Raw genomic sequence first — 18,423 nt, forward strand, 5'->3', positions numbered from 1 at the left:
GAACTGTGAGTACAGAGCCCAATGCGGGGCTCGAACTCATGGACTGTGAGATCATGACCTGAGACGAAGTCGGACGCTTAATCGACAGAGCCACCCAAGCACCCCAAGGGGAGTGGGTTATTTAACAAGTCTATTCTCGCAACATCTTGTTATTTTTTTTTCTCTCTTATGATACGAATGGCTTTGGGTAATGATTACCTATTTTGTAATTATTTCAGTTAAACACTTTGAAGTCACTTTGGACACAGATTAATATTTGATTTCTATCTTAAATGAGGTAATTTTCAGTTATAAAAGAATATGTGGAGGAAGAATGTCTCAACTTGACATATGGCTTTTATATATTTTAAATGTGTTCTCTCACTCAAAAAAATAAAGATTAAACAATTTTTTTTTTTAATGGGGGGTGGTGCCTGGGTGGCTCAGTCTGTTGAGCATCTGACTTGGGCTCAGATCATGATCTCGCGGTTCATAAGTTGGGGCCCGCATTGGGCTCTGTGCTGACAGCTCAGAGCCTGAAGTTTGCTGCAGATTCTGTGTCTCCCTCTATCGCTTCCCCCACCCACCCCTCTCTCTCTCTCTCTCAAAAAAAAAATAGGTAAAAATTAAAAATAATTTTTTAAATGTGTCAACAAAAGTTTAATATTGTTATCAGTACATTTGTGGTAGGTATTGCCAAGTTGATGCTAAATAAACTTGAATTTCTCTCGTGATTCTCTCTCAGACTACAAAATACAGAAGTTGATGGCACCATTTTAAAAAGCTTCTATTAAAAAACAGGTGCGTTAGAACTTACGTGTAAAAAGTTAAAAGATTCAGTCATTTGTAGAATACAGATCTCACAGGGACCAAGTTCAAGAATAACATGAGAGATGTAACCTGTCACCATCCCTTTGTTACTGTACCATGAATACACATTCTTCTCTTTGGTTTCCTTGAAAGGAGTCTTGAAGGTTTTGCTGGCTTCCTACCACACTGATGAGCATTTCCTGAGAACTGATGTTGTGAATGGTATTATGTTAAAAACATTCTGTCATAGATCGATACTGAGCTCATCTAGCTATGGCGGTCTTAGAGCCACAGCTTTGCTAGGGCACGCTGGTAGGGACTTGGTGGATGTATATTTTATCCCTTTCCTGGTGCTCTGTGAAAAGGCCTATCCAATTTGCTCATACACAGTGCGAACAAAAGTAGAGCAAAAGACCCTTGTTCCCTACTTAAGTTGAAATAAAAATTGAGTTGTTTCCTCTACTAAAATTCGTGTTTTTGATGAAACTGTTAGATGATTACAATAAATATATTTTCATTCAGTATCTTCAGAATTGTTAATGTTACAGGACTAAAATCGTATCACTTAGAAATGTTTTGCTGTGTTCCATGTTTATAGTATGCTCTTTCAGTCCTGCAGTTCATAAACTTAACATTTTCAGCTGAACTTCTAGATTATTTAAAGAACCAACAAACTGAGGGAGGTAATATCTTCTTAAAAGTATTTCTAAAAAGGGGCACCTGGGTGGCTCAGTCGGTTAAGCTTCTGACTTTTGATTTTGGCTCAGGGAATGGTCTCACAGTTTCCGAGATCAAGCCAAGCACCATGTTGGGCTCTGCACTGATAGCCTAGCCTGCTAGGGTTTCTCTCTCTCCCCCACCCTTCTCTGCCCCTCCCCAGCTCATGTTCTCTTTTTCTCTCTCTCAAAAATAAATAAACTTAAAAAAAAAAAAAAAGTATTTCTGATGTAATGAATTTTTTTCTTTGTAGTCCATTTTAAGAACATGAGAAATCTGCTTATTTCCTGCCAGCTACATGGGAAATAGTTAAGGTCAAGTTTGGATTATTTTTTTGTTTGTTTGTTTTTGGGGTTTTTTTTTTTTCCTTAGGAAAAATTGTGTAAGCATAATTAATCTGAAATAGGAGTTTTTCATAGGAATATACATTCCATTCTATAACCTACTTTAAAAGTTATAAAAGTGAAACCCTTTTATTTGTAATACAAGCCATTGTGACAAATTCTGATGATATAGTAATGTAAATTTTTAATGCTTAGGTGCCTTGAAGTCTTACCCTCCACCTCAAAGAGAGTCAGCTTGGGTAATTTTAAAAGTCTAAACACTGCTTTGCTGAGCTCGAAATGTTCCATGTAAATAAATGCCATAGCTACCTAGAATAGAAAAAATTGCATGTAGTTTCGAAACTGTGATAACTATTCATTCTTTTAGTAAAAATAAATAACAAAAGGAACACAAAAAGGTTATAATAAGTTTAAGGTAATAATTGATGACATGGATGACAATTAAAAAAAAATCTCTTGTAAGATTATACAGATTACCATGGCTTTACTGTTCACTGGGTACAACCAGGAAGGGTGGGTTAGTACACTCGTGTTGAGGGCAGCATTCAGAACAGGAGCAGATACAGAGCTGATGGCTCCTTGGGAAAATGACATGGTGGACAATTGAATTTGGAAAGTGTTACAAAGCAGGTGAGTTTAGAATCGACCCTTCCTGGAGAATGAAGAGCAGAGCGTCAGAAAATGTCTTTCCGCCTTCTTCACTGTGTCCCACACCAGACTCCTCCCCTCGCTCTGCCCTTACTCTCCTTCCCAGGCACAAATCGACTCCTCTTGTGTTACTTCCTAGCTGCAAGCTTGTGGCTCTTCCTGGGCTCCCCTTGATCCACCTGGTCCACTAAGTCCCCCCGGCCGTTCTGCCTTATAAACACACGCATCCTTTTCTGCCTGTTCTCACTGCCCCTGGCCCATGGGTTCTCTTCCTGGGCCTTCGTCCTGACCCCCCTGTGTACCTCTACTATCTTTCATAGTGCCCCAGACCCCCACTCAATGTCGTCCTCAGCCACCTGTATGGTCAAACCTTGTGTGGCGTGGATGCTGTCACCCTGTTTCTGCTTCAGCCACCTCTTTGTACTTGAACTTCAGGAATATCTGGGGCCACCCATACCCCTGCGCCTCTGCTGGCCTTTTCTGCTTATCTGTCTGCCAGATGTGCAAATGCCCATGCAAACTCTGCCTCCTGAACCCTGCCCTGACTGCTCCAGATCTAGGTGTTTCTCCACCTGGACTCTTCCCACACACTCCACATAACTCTGTTATCTAATTATCAAATTATTCTGTCATTGTGGATGGCGTCTCTCCCTTTGATTAATAGAAGTTCCTTACGGGACCTTTGCAGGGACCAGTTTGTTAGAAGCACATCCAATTGGCACTTAATGAAGAGTAGTCATGGGAGTGATCATTTAGAACTGGATACTCCCTCTTATGAGAACACGTATTTCCCAATAGTTCTCATTTAATGCTTTGTTTCCATGAGATATCCCAGGGTAAGGACCCATCATCCAATGCTGAGGAAACAGACTAAAGGCCTCCATGTAGAGATAAGTGTCACTTTTAAGGGTTTGGTGTGCTGGGTCAGATTAAGGCAGAAAGAAGGGAATCGGTTGTCTGTCCAGGCTGCTGGTGGAGATTGAGGGGGCCCTCACTAGCACATTAGTTCATTACCTATCTTTTATTACCTCACAGACATTAGTTTACAATGCAGACAGGTGGATACTATAAGAGCTGAACAGGAAGAAATGAATGCTAGAGAGGCAGGATTTAGCTGAGATTCCAGGCATCTTCGTGCATCTGTGTGCAACACTACCTTCCTCTGTGCCTCCCGTCTCCCCCGCCAGACAGCAGGACTGATGCTCCCGCCACACGGCAAAGTCATCGTGGTAGATTTTGATAAATATTTGGTGAGTGAATGACTAGGTCAATAGGTACACAAAAAATTAGGCAATGTTATTTATTAAACACAGTGTATATAGTTTTGCATTTGCCAAGGCGAACTCTTCCAGTAGGTCTTGTCTCTTACTGGATTTTAATATTTGGAGAGCCAGCACATTCAGTAAATGGCTTGTTTGGCCTTAAGATGCACGTGTCTTCGGCATGTAGTGGGTTCATCCATGTCTTAATGGTTAAGTTTTTCTCAAAAACTTTGTTTTGTCTTGACGTGGGGGTCTATATGCCTGAGTAACTAGAGCCTGGAAAGAGGGCCTATTCCTCTTTACCTAACCACTTTCTTCAAGAAGATGATAAATAAGTTGATTAGGCTAGTTTGAAATTTTATTAAATGGACGGTTTGGAGAATAATGAACAAATACACCAAACAGTGTTATCCAGTTGGTTTTCAAGTGAGCACATGTCTTTGATTCATGACTTCTGTTTTCCCCAATGGAGGTTTCAATTTCATCAGAGTGAGTCCCAGGAAGGTTGGATCAGACACAATATTGGTAATTATCTTGTTGACAGACTTCTGAATCTGTATAGAAGGTAACATGTAATTTTAAGGTTTCTGATTAAGTTGATTCTTTGAAATCACGTCTTATTAATAGGCATAATGAATTTATGTGTTTAAATACAGCTACATTATCAAAATGGTAACATGTTAATAAAGGGGACACAAAGGCAAATTTGGTTCATATTTTAATTTCCTATAAATCATGACTCCTGTAAGGTTTAAGGGAAACTCTGTTTTAGTATATTGAAGGACCTTATTTATGAGTATTAGGGCTTTGAGCATCACTTTTTTTTTTTCCTTTTTTTGTATCATCTCTGATCTCAAACTGGGCCAGGAGTGAGGAGGGGGAAAGATGCTCAAATTAGGTCATCAGCTACCACGTGGCACGATTTTGCCCTTCAGGAGCACAGTATATGGAGCAGAAGATTGAGGTCACAACTTGATTTTCCACTTCTAGGTGCAGGGCATTGTAGTTGCTTATTTGCTCTTATGTTAAATTTGAAGATATGTACTCTTAGAAGAATTAACATGTCAACGTTCTTCTTCCTCCTTTAATGCAAATCTATTTTGAGTTGTCACATACAATGAAACCTGTATTATTAAATTCCTGTCTATATTCCTCAAGGAAGAAATGTGGATTAATTATGTTTTTTTGATCGCTAAGTGTTAATGATTTAAGTGTTCAGAATTCACTTTAGTCATGTTTAGAAAATAATTACTTTTTAATTTTGAATAGGTGTTATGTTTACCCCATGGTTCAAAAACATAAAAAACATACTAGAACACTTTGTGTCTTTCTGGTTTCTATCCCCTTTACTGAAAAGGGAGACACTGTTGGGGTGCCTGGGTGGCTCAGTTGGTTGGGCATCCGACTCGGCTCAGGTAATGATCTTGCACTCTCTGAGTTCAAGCCCTGTGTCCTGCTCTGTGCTGACAGCTCAGAACCTGGATTCCGTTTAGGATTCTGTGTCTCCCTCTCTGTCTGCCCCTCCCCTGCTTGTCCTCTGTCTCTCTCTCAAAAATAGATAAACATTAAAAAAATTAAGAAAAGTAAAGAAAAAGAAAGACTGAGAGAAAAAGCAGCTGTCATGTGGACAGCTGGGTTTTACCGAAGCACAGGTGCTGTCCCTCCCCTACTTGCCTTGTTAACACCTTAACACTGCAGCCACAGGTGAACCAGTGACCAGGCAAAGCATAAATGAAAAGCAGCTAAGTGCCAAGAGATATGCCTGACTGGCGTGTAGTCAGGCTTGGGCAGTGAATGTTTTCCAGGGTGTACCTTATAGCTTACATATAGCTGCCATATATGAAAAAAATAAGAGTTTGTTTTGGGGGTGGGTGTGCAATGGGTGAAAGAGGTCAGAAGGTACGAACTTTGAGTTATAAAAAGGTCATGGGGATGTAATGTACAGTATGGGACTAGAGTAGATATACTGTATTGCATATTTGAAACTGTTAAGAGGGATCTATAAAGGTCTCATTACAAGAAAAAAAATTTTGTAGCTATGTATGGGAACAGATGTTAACTAGACTATTATGGTGATCATTTCCCAGTATATACAAATAGTGAATCATCATGCTGCACATCTGAAACTAATATTAGGTTAAATGTCAGTTATGCTTCAAAAAAATGAGGAGGAACTACATTTCAGATGGTAAAAAGTATTTTAATTGAAAAAGAGAAAAGAATGTCTTAGGAATTTGAAGCCACTGTGGCTTAAGAAAAGCCTTTAACCAAAATTTATCAAATTAAATAGAATCTAGTAAAAATCATAATGGTTTCAGAGGCTTAATATAGAGTCAGCAAACCCAACTTATGTTTTTTAAACACTTCAAAAAACAGTATTGACAGATTCTTAATATGATAGAGATGTATTATTTTAAAATCTATGGACATTGAGAAACAGTTAAAGCAAGAAAGAAAGAAGGCTATCTCCCTCTTTTTTTTTTAATTTTTTTTATTTGTTTAAAGTTTATTTTCAGAGAGAGAGAGGGTTAAAGCAAGGGATGAGGAGAGAGAGAGGGAGGGAGGGAGGGAGAGAATCCCAAACTAACAGTGCAGAGCCCGATGCGGGGCTCGAACTCATGAACCATGAGTCATGACCTGAGCCGAAACCAAGAGTCCAATGCTTAACCGACTTAGCCTCCCAGGGCACCCCTCTCCCCCTTTTTAAAATAATGTTAGAAATGGAATTAACCATTTAGTAAGAAAAAAAGATTAATATCAAGTAATTTATCCAAACAATATTGCTAGCAAATATTTTAACTACAGTAAAATTTTAAAATATTGATAATACCGAAAAAAAAAAGTTTACGAAGCCAGACATATTACTAGATATTGCCTGACTTTGATATAAGAGATAATTTGAAGGAAAATATAAAATTTGGTGCTACAAAAAGAGTACATGTATTCTGAACCCGAAGAGGGAAAAACAGTGCTTAATAAATTAATTTAAATTTATCTCCTTATGAAATAACTTACTAGAACCTGACCAGTAAAACTCATCGGAAAGTCTCAGTAGGCAAGAATTTTAAAGGATGTTTTCTTCAAAAATGTTAAATACTTACATCTCAAATTTTGCAAATAATTATAGCCTAACAGTTTTAAAACTCTGATATTGTGTTAAGTAATAAAATTGATCAGCATAGAAATTCTAGAAAAAGAATCAAACATGGTTAAGGGATTCAAGAAATGATAAACTGAATGTAGTATATCAATAATCAAATGAATTACATAAATATTAGTAGGACATACAGCAGTGTCAGGAGAATGAATTTATATCTGCATATGTTGCACTGAATTCTAATTGGTCAAAGAGTTAAAAGATGTTTTTTTGCTGTTCTGTTCGTATAAAATTATAGGAAACTATATAAAATGCAGATGTTTACCTACACGTAGGTTTACTGAAATGAAGAATTACCAAATAAGGGGCTTGATATATTTAAGTGATATTTTATTATGATTATTGCATAAATGATTATTTTTAATTAGATATTACGTCTCTTCCCCGTCTCTACTTTCCAGGGTGGGTGGGAACAGTAGACACTGGGTGTCGGGGGCCTAGGTTCTGACTTTGGATCTGTCCCATAGAAGCCCTCTGAGCCTGGACAAGGCCCTTCCCACCCTGGAACCTCGCCTTCCCTATGGAGAGTTACTAAGGGGAAGAAAGAAGGAAAGTGAGAACACTGCCTGAGCAGTAAAACACTATGTAATTATTATTTTATGTGAAGAGTAGAACTCCTAAGAACATTTTAGGAAATGACGAAAAATAAAGGAATGCTAACTTCAGACACTTTGACAAACTGTAAAATATTTAGATTATTTTTCATTAAAATATGACTCTTAAAAGCTCTCCCTATGGGACTTGAATATTATGACAAGGAACTTGGTTGCTTTCTTCCTCTGCTTTGGAAGTGGCAGTTAGTAATCATTAACAGCTACTTAGCACTAAGAAAGACTGTGGGCAAATACTTGACCCTTTAAGTGTTTTTAAAACACAAAAGATATTTTAGTCATTTTAGAACAGTGAATTATCAAGTATTAATACAAATATGAGTCATTTAGCCATAGAAAGCATCAAAGAAAATGAGAACCTCTTTTCGCCTTTTTTTTTTTTTTTTTAATTTAAGGAATATTTTGAGTGTATTTTGTAATTGGTTCTTGGAGCATGAATAGTCAAGTTTGTTTATTTTTTTCCCCAAGAAATTACTTTAGTTTCCCTCCCCCTGAAAAATTAGAAGAAATAATTCCCATCTATAAAATTCCCTTAGGTTTGTTACCACAGAATGTGAACGCCATCAGGAATACCTCTGAGAACAGGGAAGCTTTTTTTGTTTGTTTGTTTCTTGTATCTTTTTTTCAGATTTAGTTTTGCTTTGATTACTTGGCCTACTTATTTCAAGAAGCTAAGCAGCTTGTTGTGTGTTCTTCCAGTTCTGTTGGAGATTTAAAGTGATGGAGATATTTGGAACGGTTCCAAAACTGAGCAGTTTTTCATTTAAAATAGAGTAATTCCCAGGACACCCGTGGCACAGAAAGTGAATAATCACTTAGCACAGCATCTTAGTTGGATTTGGAGTATTAGCATGAGCTTTAAAAAAAAGAAAAATGCGTAGGCCATTATTACTACTTGGAGAGGGGAAAAACAATAAAGCTTGTGTTTGATAGAAAACAGAGTATAGTCGAGAGTATAGTACTTTTAGCAGTGAACTTAAGGGACAAAATGTGAGTAGGTGTTCAATATGTGTAATGATTTATTAGAGATGAGGAAATGACTCATCTGCAGTATAAATCTTTGTAATGACCAGGCCATCAGCAGGAAAGGATGCGAGATTTGTAGAAAATGTGGAGGAGGAGGGAGAGGTGTTGAAAGTCCAATCCCTTGTGTTTTTCTTTGAGCATATGTGATCAGAATATAGACTCAGGGAACTTGTCACAGGATACTGTGCCAATTTACCTAAAAAAATTAGAACCTGTGATATCTACATTATTTTGCACGCGATTTTCATGTGTCTGGATTGCTAAATCTATTTGTTTCACGTACATGAACAAATGGTTCTCTGCCCCATGTAAATCTTTTAAGTCAGGGCTAGAGACATGGTCTGTGTTTGTGCATTCCAAACATCTAGATATGTGATTAATTTCTGTTCTGAGCCATATGCTTTCCTTATGTAAATAGAACTTAAGTGCATTTCTGTGGCTTATTTTGTTGTTTTTGAACCCAGATGGTAGTGATTATAAAACTAAAAATCACATATCTTCCTATGTATACTCATTTCTTTTACAGTTGAAAAGGGCAGGCAGAAGAATCCCAGAAGTTTGTGTATCCAGACACAGACGTCTCCAGATGTGCTATCTTCTGAAAAAACACTTGAGTTGGCTCATTATAAAACAACATGTGAAAACCAAAGTGGATTTATCCTGCAGCTCAAGCAGCTTCTTTCCTGTGGTAATACCAAGTTTGAGGCATTGACAGTTGTGATTCAGCACCTACTCTCTGAGGTAAGGATGTGTACCCTCTAAACAGTCTTTGTCCCTGAGGTGAGGCATGGGGGAGGGGGCGGCGTTCATGCTCTTGCCTTGTGAACACTTTTCAGTTAATGAATGATGAGACCGGATATAATTCATCCGATTATGCTTTTGTCAACTCGCTTGATACCTGAGTCTCTCTCTCTAGAAATTTGGGATGGAAACACTTCTACGACTTTCTTTTCTCTTTCAAAATCACTCAGACTGACAATGGCAAAAGATAATTGCTTGTTGTACTTGTATACACGTCTAACCAATATTAGCCTTAACATTTTTTCACTCAATTTTTTGTCTAACTGAATGTAGCTCTTCATATCACCTTTAGTTGAATGCTTTGAAAAATGAGATTGGTTATATTTATGGGTCAAGGAACACTTCCAAGGTAACTCTCAGTATGGGTCTGGGGACTTTGCAGAATTTCCATCCATTCCTAAAATGGATTGTGGTACAACAGATGCGAAACAGATTTTCTTTGCTTACTTAGTCTTCTCTGACATTCTACAAGGGTGTTCGTTCAGGGACGAGTTAAAATGCATTGAGAAGCCAAACTTCTATGAATGTATGCTACTAGTATACCACCAAAAACTGCGATTATCTGAGCGGAAACACTGGGATGAAATTATACTTGAGCTGTTTAGATAATTTTTTTAATCACCGTCTTAAAAGATGCACATCCATAACATCTCAAGAAGAAAACTGTTCAGTTTGCTTGTAGTTCAGCTCTGCTCTGTAGTTCAGTTTGCTCTGTAGTTCAGTTTGTGCAACAAACCTGTGTTCATTTTCTACAGAGGCTACTGTGATATGGTTGCCTGTCTGGGGCAGGGGAGACAGAGGTGAATGAGACTTGGTCTCTGTCTTTGCAAGTAACCAAGCTAATAGACAGTTGGGATCAATATTTGAACATTTTACAGCTTTGTCCAAATACATCTTTTTGAGAGCAAGATAGACACATATACCTAGTTTTAAAAATTGTAGGGGTATATGGTACTTCTGTTGCTCTTTAATATGTAAGGAGGGAATTGGAAAGCTGGCTTATATTATCAAGTAGGTAAAATTGGAGACCACGTAAGATCAAATGCAGGAAACAGTCTCTTTTGCGATAAACCAATAAATTTGTTTTACTGCAGTTAGCCTAACCCCGCCCCATGTTCAATTCCTTTCTGTCTCACATGGAATGAGTCATTAAGTCCTGTGAGCCCTCATCCTACAGTGTTGCCCCCCCTCCACCATCCCCTCTTTTCCATTCCTACTGTTGCCAACCTTGTTCAGACTCTAGAGAACTGTCCATTTGATTGTGATAACTACTTCTTAACTAGATTTTAGGCCTGCGCTCCCTTCACTCGTTTATCCCAAGCACTGCCGACAGATTCATCTTTCCAAAGCATTCCACTCTACTGACTAAAACCTTTGTCTACAGCTTACCTGTCCTATATGGTAGCTACTGTCTTTATGAAGCTTTTGGACACTTGAAGTGCAGTAAGACTAACTTAAGATATGTGGTTAAGCATTAAACTACACATGGATTTTGAAGACAGTATGAAAAAAATGGAAGATATCGTGTGAATAATTTTTCTGTTGACTATATGCCAACATGATAATATGTTGGGTATACTGACTTAAAATATATTAAAATTTAATCTTCAGTTTTAGGAAATTAAAATAATATACATGGCTCACGTTATACGTCCTCTGGAAAACTCTGGGGTATAACTTGGAATATAAGATTCTATAATTTGGCATGAGCTGCTCTTTTTAGCCTCACCTCACTGCCTGTCGGCTCTAGCTGTATAATTAGTGAGGTAGAGAAAAAGCAAGAGGGATATAACATTCCTTGAATATTTACTAAGTTCTAGACATTCGTAACTTATCACATCTTGTCCAAAAACACAAATTGGAATTTACTAGTAAGGAAACTGAGGCATGGAGCTACAAAGTAACTCATCTATCAGCAGACAGCTAATTTTAGAGGAAGACCCGGACTTGAACCTAGGTCTAGGACGTTAGGAACTTAAAATCATCTATGAATGTCTCAACTTTCCTATTCTTTGTTCACATGCTATTTATTACTGGGCCACTGCCCTTCTTTCTAATATCTACATGTTCACATCTTACAGCAGCATCATACCACTATCTACATTTAATTTACATGGATTCACTATACAAACAACAAGTAGAAAATGCAAATTAAATAGATCAGGCAGTCCTGCCTTTCATGCCCCTCCATGAGGAGAGGCCCAGAAGTGGATGTGAGATGAGTTATGGAGTCTGCTCTTCCTTTGGTTCCTAAATCACTCACGTGGGCATGAACCTCCCACAGTCCATGTGATCCTGCTGTTTCAAGGTAATTTTTCCCCATACAGCCTTGCTCGTAAACACAAACCAAACTCTTTATCACATGCTCAGTTGGAGGAGGAGTAGATCGAACATTAGAAGAAAAACCTCACTTATTTGGATAAACTGACAAATGTTTGGTCAGTCTATAACAGGACAAACTCTTAATGAGTTTCAGGGATACTTTTACTGTATGTGAATTTCATATTGCACCTAATTTAGGTTTTAATGCCAATGTAATTGTGACTCCACTGGATTTTTTATAATTCGGGTCAAAAACTCCCTCTTTTATTTCCTGATCCTTCTGGCTCTATGTTCTCTGTACCTTCTGGATTCTAGGCACACTTCTATTTCTCTGTCACTCTTTACCTTGTATTACAAATAATTATTTGCACTCGTTTAGGCTTTTTAAGACCAGAAGCTCACTGAAAGTAGGGTCTGTGTCTAGTTCCTTCTTGGGAAATGACCCTAGTACTTATGGCCGGACTTTATATAACAGATGTACAGTGTATACCTGAACAAACAAATGGGTGAATAGACAGGATGGAATCCCAAATGTAAGATGAACATATAAAGTCTTGATGCAAAAGTTCTTTGCTCTTTATAATCAATCAGCAAATATTTACTGATTGCCTAATGTGTGCAGGACACTATTATAAAACAGGACAGGCATAAACAGGGGAAAAGTTAAGTAATTCTTCAGAACAATTTCCCTCTTAACCCTTTGGTTCTCTCCCACCCACTATACAAGTGATTGATGGATTGAGATGTGGATAAGCAGATGTAGATTGTAGGTATAGACTGATCTGTATATACATATATATCTTATTGCTGAGTTTTTCCCAAGTGGCTTTAGAGCATTAGAGTATGGATAAAAATGATTGATTATAGGGAATCCTAGAACTATCACTTACCCTTTGGTTGCAAGCCTGTTTAATAACTATAATTTTCCCATTCTAGTGGCAGAAATAATTCATTACATGGAAGTTCTAATAAGTGCCTCATGAATCTGGAAACTAATATCACACTTTCTGTTTCCCAGAGGACACATTGTTGATGGTTTCAGTTTATTCCAATTCCAGGTCTATCCTTGGATGGTTGAGCAGTGTTCTGTGCAGACAGCCAAAGTGAAATCCAGCCTAAAGTAGCACTCAAACAAGGTGAATTTTGAATGACACTAGCAGGCTACTATAAGTAAAAAAGTCTCAGGGCAAAAAAAAAAAGTGGACATGATTCATTGTGTGAGTGGTGGGGAGGAGATGGGAGAGGGTACCCGTCTGAGCGATCTGACATGGCTCTTTTCTACAAAATCCCCTGTGCTGGTGGTGCTGTTCAATAGCTAGCAAATTCAGGCCCACTGATGGGATGGCAGCCAGAGACTAAGTGCCTGTGTTTCAGGGACCCCTAATTAAATTATAGTGAATCCATTTTTTTTCCCCTTGGAGCACTTCATATATTAATAAGTGCGTAGAAAAGCAGATTTCCATCCAGATTCCTACCTCCTGCTTTTTTTTCCCCCACATTGTGTAGAATTCTGCATGTTAAAATAAAAAGAGAATTAAATAAACTTGTTATCTTGACTATAAAGAGTTTATCATCTAAGACAGAAGCACTGATAGAGGAGCCGTTGAATAAAAAGAAACAAGCAATCAGCAGCTGAGTGACAAAATGCATTTTCATCATCTACAAGTAAAGGATAGATCTCTTAAAGGGCAAGCTCCCAGAGAGAGTCAGGCAGAAACTGACACAATGGTGTGGGCACTGCGATTTGCATGTCATATAGGATCACATATAAAGCCCTTAGTTTTTCCTTTATCTTCTGCCGCTTCCCCTCAGATGAGGTCATCTGCCTTGAATGGTAACTGAAGAGAGTTGGGCCCGGCCATTTTAGTTCTATCCAGGTCCCAATCTTGAAGGCAAGAACCATGTCTTAAATTTCTTGCATACTTTTCCCCAGCGTCTGAAATGGTGCTTTGTTAATTGGCAGAGTAATAATTTGCCAATCAATTCAGAAAGATAAATGTCATCTCCAGGTTTTGGGGAAAAGGAGATGGTAACTATGATTGACATTGAACATTCCCTTCAGGGTTATGTAATGGGTCAGGTCAATTTGTTCTTGTGGAGGTGGGACATGGGTAGCAAGTGTGATTTGTACAGAACAGGAATTGGAAGCCTAAACAGGAGCTGGATGATAGAGATTCTTGGACCTAGGGTGAATTTTATTTTTCATGGACTAAATGGAATAGTTTTGGGAGATAAGGGCATCTGTGTATACAAAGACCATGGGACAGTAATCAAGCAGCCCCCTGCAAGGTCCTGTGGAGGGATGCTTTCACTAGAATAGGAATGAATTTCTGGAGATCAGGACTGGAGTGGAGGTTGCACTAGTAGACAAACTGTGATAGAGTCAAGGCTCATGAGGAAGAATGGACTGACTTTGGAACAACCCATTTAGACAAAAGAGAGACAAAGATGACCTCACGGCTTTCCTGTCACTGTTGACTCAGACTGACAGAGATTGGAAGCTGTCAGTGGCTTCTGGGACTGGAAGGTGGGATGCAGTAGAGTTGGGGGAAATGTTCACATGAACTGAAATCCCTTGTCCCCAAAACCTCTTTAATAAGCCGAGAGATCATGCAGTAGGTGTTCGTGCCAGGGGGTAAACGTTTTCATAAAATGACTTATGGAAATTACATATCAACCTAATTTTTCAGTTAAGCGATTTTTAATTGCTTGTGGGTATCTAGTAAAGCTGTCTTCTGGTGTTTTTGACAATTGCGTGACAAAACTTGCTGGTATTGACTTGAAATAGATCACTAAGCAAACAAAATTAAGGCCTAAATTTATGAGATTAAGAAAGGCATGTATTACATCTATTTCCATTCGCTTTTCTTTCAATTTTATCCAGGTTGATTTTTCCTGAGACTTTAATTTCTACCTTAGAACACTCATTACTTGTTCATTTTTTAAAACCTGAACTCACGGATTTGTTTTGTTGTTGTTATTTTTTTTTAATTAAAAAAATATATATTTATTTATTGTTGAGAGCATGAGCATGAGCAGGGGAGGGGCAGAGAGAGGGAGACAAAATCTGAAGCAGGCTCCAGACTCTGAGCTGTCAGCACAGAGCCTGATGCAGGGCTCGAACCCACGAACTTCGAGATCGTGACCTGAGCCAAAGTCGGATGCTTAACCGGCTGAGCCACCCAGGTGCCCCTGGACTCACGGATTTGTAATTTCAGAACAATTTAATACTGCACTTTAAAAAATCAAGCATTGAGAATACCATTAATGGCAAAGTGTACTCAAGGAGAAAGTGTTTCTTAAATTCCAGACACTGTTAACTACCCATGTGACAGTGTTAGCATGCTGTTGTTAACTTCCTTCGCTCTTTAGTGAGAGACCACAACAAAGTAAAAAGTACAAGTTATAGAAGATACCTGATCTCCCACTCTCCAATCAGCACTGCACACTTTAACTTTAAACACTGTTAGACCGTGTTCTACGCATTCAGATTAAATTTTGCAGCAAACACCATTCGTCTTACTATGTCATTATGAATTGTAAGTCACAAAACACACACTTGGATTGTTCTTTGCCTCGTTCACAGGCTCCTTTAGTATACAGGTTTTGGATAACACGTTTCTCTTTTCTATTAGTAAGTGTGATCATCTAACGACCTCAATTAGAGAGGGAACTAAAAAGGTTCACAAATCTAAAAATAACTCCATTATCCAGGCAGAGAAGGTCAGTTTTTCTTTGCACTGTACCAGCTGATATTTAAGTAAGTGGCCATCGATCAGTCTAATGTCTGGCTCTCGTTTTTCATAAATGAAGGGCTGTGGCTTTAAGTAATCGCGGGCTGTTTGTGCCAAAGGCAGAAGCTGCAGCAATCAGCTTCTGAGAGGAGAGAGGCATACGGTAACCTGCAGGATGTGAAGTAAGGCTAACCGAGGACCAATCATGCTCCTCCCGGTAGAGCTTTGAATGTAGGCAGACCCGGCTGGTGGGTGGCGTGGCCACCTGTGCACTTCTTGGACGGTGCGGGGCGGGGGGGTGGGGTGGGGTGGGGACAGGTGCAGACAGAAGCTGGAAAATGGGCTGCTCCAGCAGCAAAATGTGTCTCTATCCTCCCTGTGCAGCAACAAGGGTAATTAGTATTTGCTTATAGTGCGTTTCTGGAAGAATGTCAGGGACTGAGGCAGAGCTTGTCTGGAATTAGGGGGGAATGCTTGGAATGACGAGCAACTCTTGCCTGCAAAAGACTGGGTCTCATGATCTCTGCAATACTGTGATCAAGATGCGGCAGGAGCTCCGTCTCGGGTGATCCTAGTGAGGGCATTTTCAGAGAGCTCTGAATTCTGCCTTTTCCTTAGTTATGCCCTGGTGGTAGGGAATCAACCTTTTAAGAAACTGTGTCTATCGCTGTGTGTGTGTGTGTGTGTGTGTGTGTGTGTGTGTGTGTGTGTGTGTGTGATTGCTTTGAGTTGCTGGTAACTTGGAAATTGTTCTTTTTTTACGGAATTAATAATAGCTTTTTTGATACGGAAACAGTTGGTGATATTCTTTGATTTCATTTCTCTTAACATCTCCTTACAGTTATAGCTGATCCCAAATATAATAATCCTTAGAAAACAATGTGGGGCTGGGTAAAATTAGTTTAATTTTGTCTTTTTTTTTTTTTAAGGATTCTTTTTCACTGTGGCTTCTTCCTTTTAGGACTGACATTGTAACAAAACTTTTTTATTTGCAAATCTAGGACAAAGTGCATATAAGTGCGTGTGTTTAGAACATTAAATATTTATCTTAAACTGATTAGTGCTTTATTGCCCTTGGAGGAGAATGCATTAAGTCTTAAGTATGCATTTGCTGAAAGGTTCTATGGATTAGCAATGAAGCATGGCTCAAAGTAAATATTTTTAAAAGAACCATGCCAGTGAGTGTCTCCAATGATGGTTTGACGAGAACCTGAAAAAATAAAGATTTTTGAAACATGAATTTCCTTAACAACTAAGGGACATCTGTGTTTTTTTCACAACACAAACTGTTTAGCTTAAATGATTCATATCTTGGCTTCTCGATTCTGAGTCTCATTTTCCTGGTGATAACAAATGTGTGCCTTTACTGAAAAGGACCCTCCTGAAAACATGAGTAACTTGATGTGTGTTTTCCACAGCGGGAGGAAGCGCTGAAACAACACAAAACCCTATCCCAAGAACTTGTTAACCTTCGAGGAGAGCTAGGTAAGAGCTTTTTTTCCTTTGTGTGTGTGTGTTGTTTTGTTTTTTTCCCCGTAAGTTTGACAGGATGAGGGGACAACTGGCAAATTCGGTTCTCCCATCTGCATTATGGCTGGAGTTGCACGCTGGCAGTTGTTAGCTGTCCCACTCTGGTATCTGTGCAAACACTTAATATCAACATTTCTTTTGAATCTTGGCAGCTTGACCTCAAGTTCACAGAATTCCTGGCACTGATCTGACTAAGCCTAGCAGAGCTTTTGATGACCAAAACATTTCTCTTCCTGAAGACAAGGACAGAGCGAGTTTTGTAATTGTGTGGGTTCCTCTTAAATAATTCTGTCATTTTTTTTTCCCGAACCTCTTTCCATATTAAAAAGTGGTGAGAAAATTCCCTCTCTGATAATAGTAATTACATTACGCTTTCCTTGGGGCAGTTTGCGAGGAGGAAGTATGTAAAGAGAAGGATGCTGTGCATCCCGGATAGCCTGTCTGAAGAAAGCACGCTCTGTGCTAATGTTATAATTTTAACAGGGCTGATGGTGAAGGACCCAGTTCTACCAGGAGCCATGTGCCCCTGAAGTCTGTAACACCCACCATCCAGTGCTGCTGTTCGTAGGCTGAGCTGAGTTTTAGTTCTTGACTCTCCTGGAAGGGTCTTCAGGGTTCATGCAACAGAGACCATCTTGCCTTCCCTACCTCAGCTACTGTGTTGGAGTGAACCATCTGTCTTGGGATGCCCCTGTCTGCCATGGGCCCCTCAGCCCTAGAGAATCAGCTTCCTGCTTCAGCTTCAGCCCAGTTTGGAGTTATTCATTAAAAGGCTGAATTCCTTCCCCTTAGCGATTTCCTATGTATGTTCACAGCCTCCTCCTAAAGTGTGAGTAGGTATGTGTATAAATAATGCAAAGGCAACAGCCAGAGACGAAAATTGTGTTCATCCAGTTCTAGGAGAAACCTGTCTTTGGACAAGACCGGAATTTCAACATTGTCAATATAATTGGCTGGACTTAATTTTTTTTTTTTTCTCTGCCACCCCCCAACCCTGGGCAAAGATTAAATAGCAGTGAATGTGAGGCCAAGGCTTGTCTCTGTGTTCCTTTTCTGTTTTCACCTCCCAACGGGAGGCAACCACAAACTGCTGACTACCCCTCCAGATTCTTAATACCTAGCTGAGACATCATTTTCTCCTGACCTTATTTGAGGCGATGGAAATGAGGAACTCTTTATAGAAAAGTAATTTTAAAACAGATGGAACTTCAGGACCCCAAAGAGTTGAGAATTCTAGGCAAACCGTTCAAGGAAACCACAGCTGAGAAACAGGCCTCCTGGCGTTAGCATTTGAGGCTTTCTGTCCTGTTACTTAACTAGACAGCTGCCCTTTTGATTACCCAGATGACCAACTTAATTTGCTTTTGTGTGTGCCTTAAATAAGGTAATGGATATAGAGTGAGCAGGTCAGGAAAGAGGCCTTTTTGTGTGTGTTTCAGAGTTCATTATGACCCAGTGGAGGTGGAGACGAGCCTCCCTGAT

General features: G+C 39.1%; 1 protein-coding gene across 7 annotated transcripts in view; it reads left to right on the forward strand.

Moving 5' to 3' along the window:
- The window catches only part of MTUS1 (microtubule associated scaffold protein 1), a 171,417-nt gene that overhangs the window by 124,539 nt on the left and 28,455 nt on the right, over positions 1 to 18,423 (forward strand). For 6 of the 7 annotated variants that reach the window (XM_042934382.1, XM_042934383.1, XM_042934384.1 and 3 more), the window contains 2 exons: positions 9,081 to 9,295; positions 16,830 to 16,896. In XM_042934382.1, coding sequence (XP_042790316.1) covers positions 9,081 to 9,295; positions 16,830 to 16,896 — 282 coding nt within the window. Of the gene's footprint in view, positions 1 to 9,080; positions 9,296 to 15,732; positions 15,804 to 16,829; positions 16,897 to 18,423 lie in introns of those variants that run through there. The other variant, XM_042934387.1, reaches the window with a different exon arrangement.

The sequence above is a fragment of the Panthera leo genome, chromosome B1 (assembly GCF_018350215.1).
Source record: "Panthera leo isolate Ple1 chromosome B1, P.leo_Ple1_pat1.1, whole genome shotgun sequence".
Classification (NCBI taxonomy): domain Eukaryota; kingdom Metazoa; phylum Chordata; class Mammalia; order Carnivora; family Felidae; genus Panthera; species Panthera leo.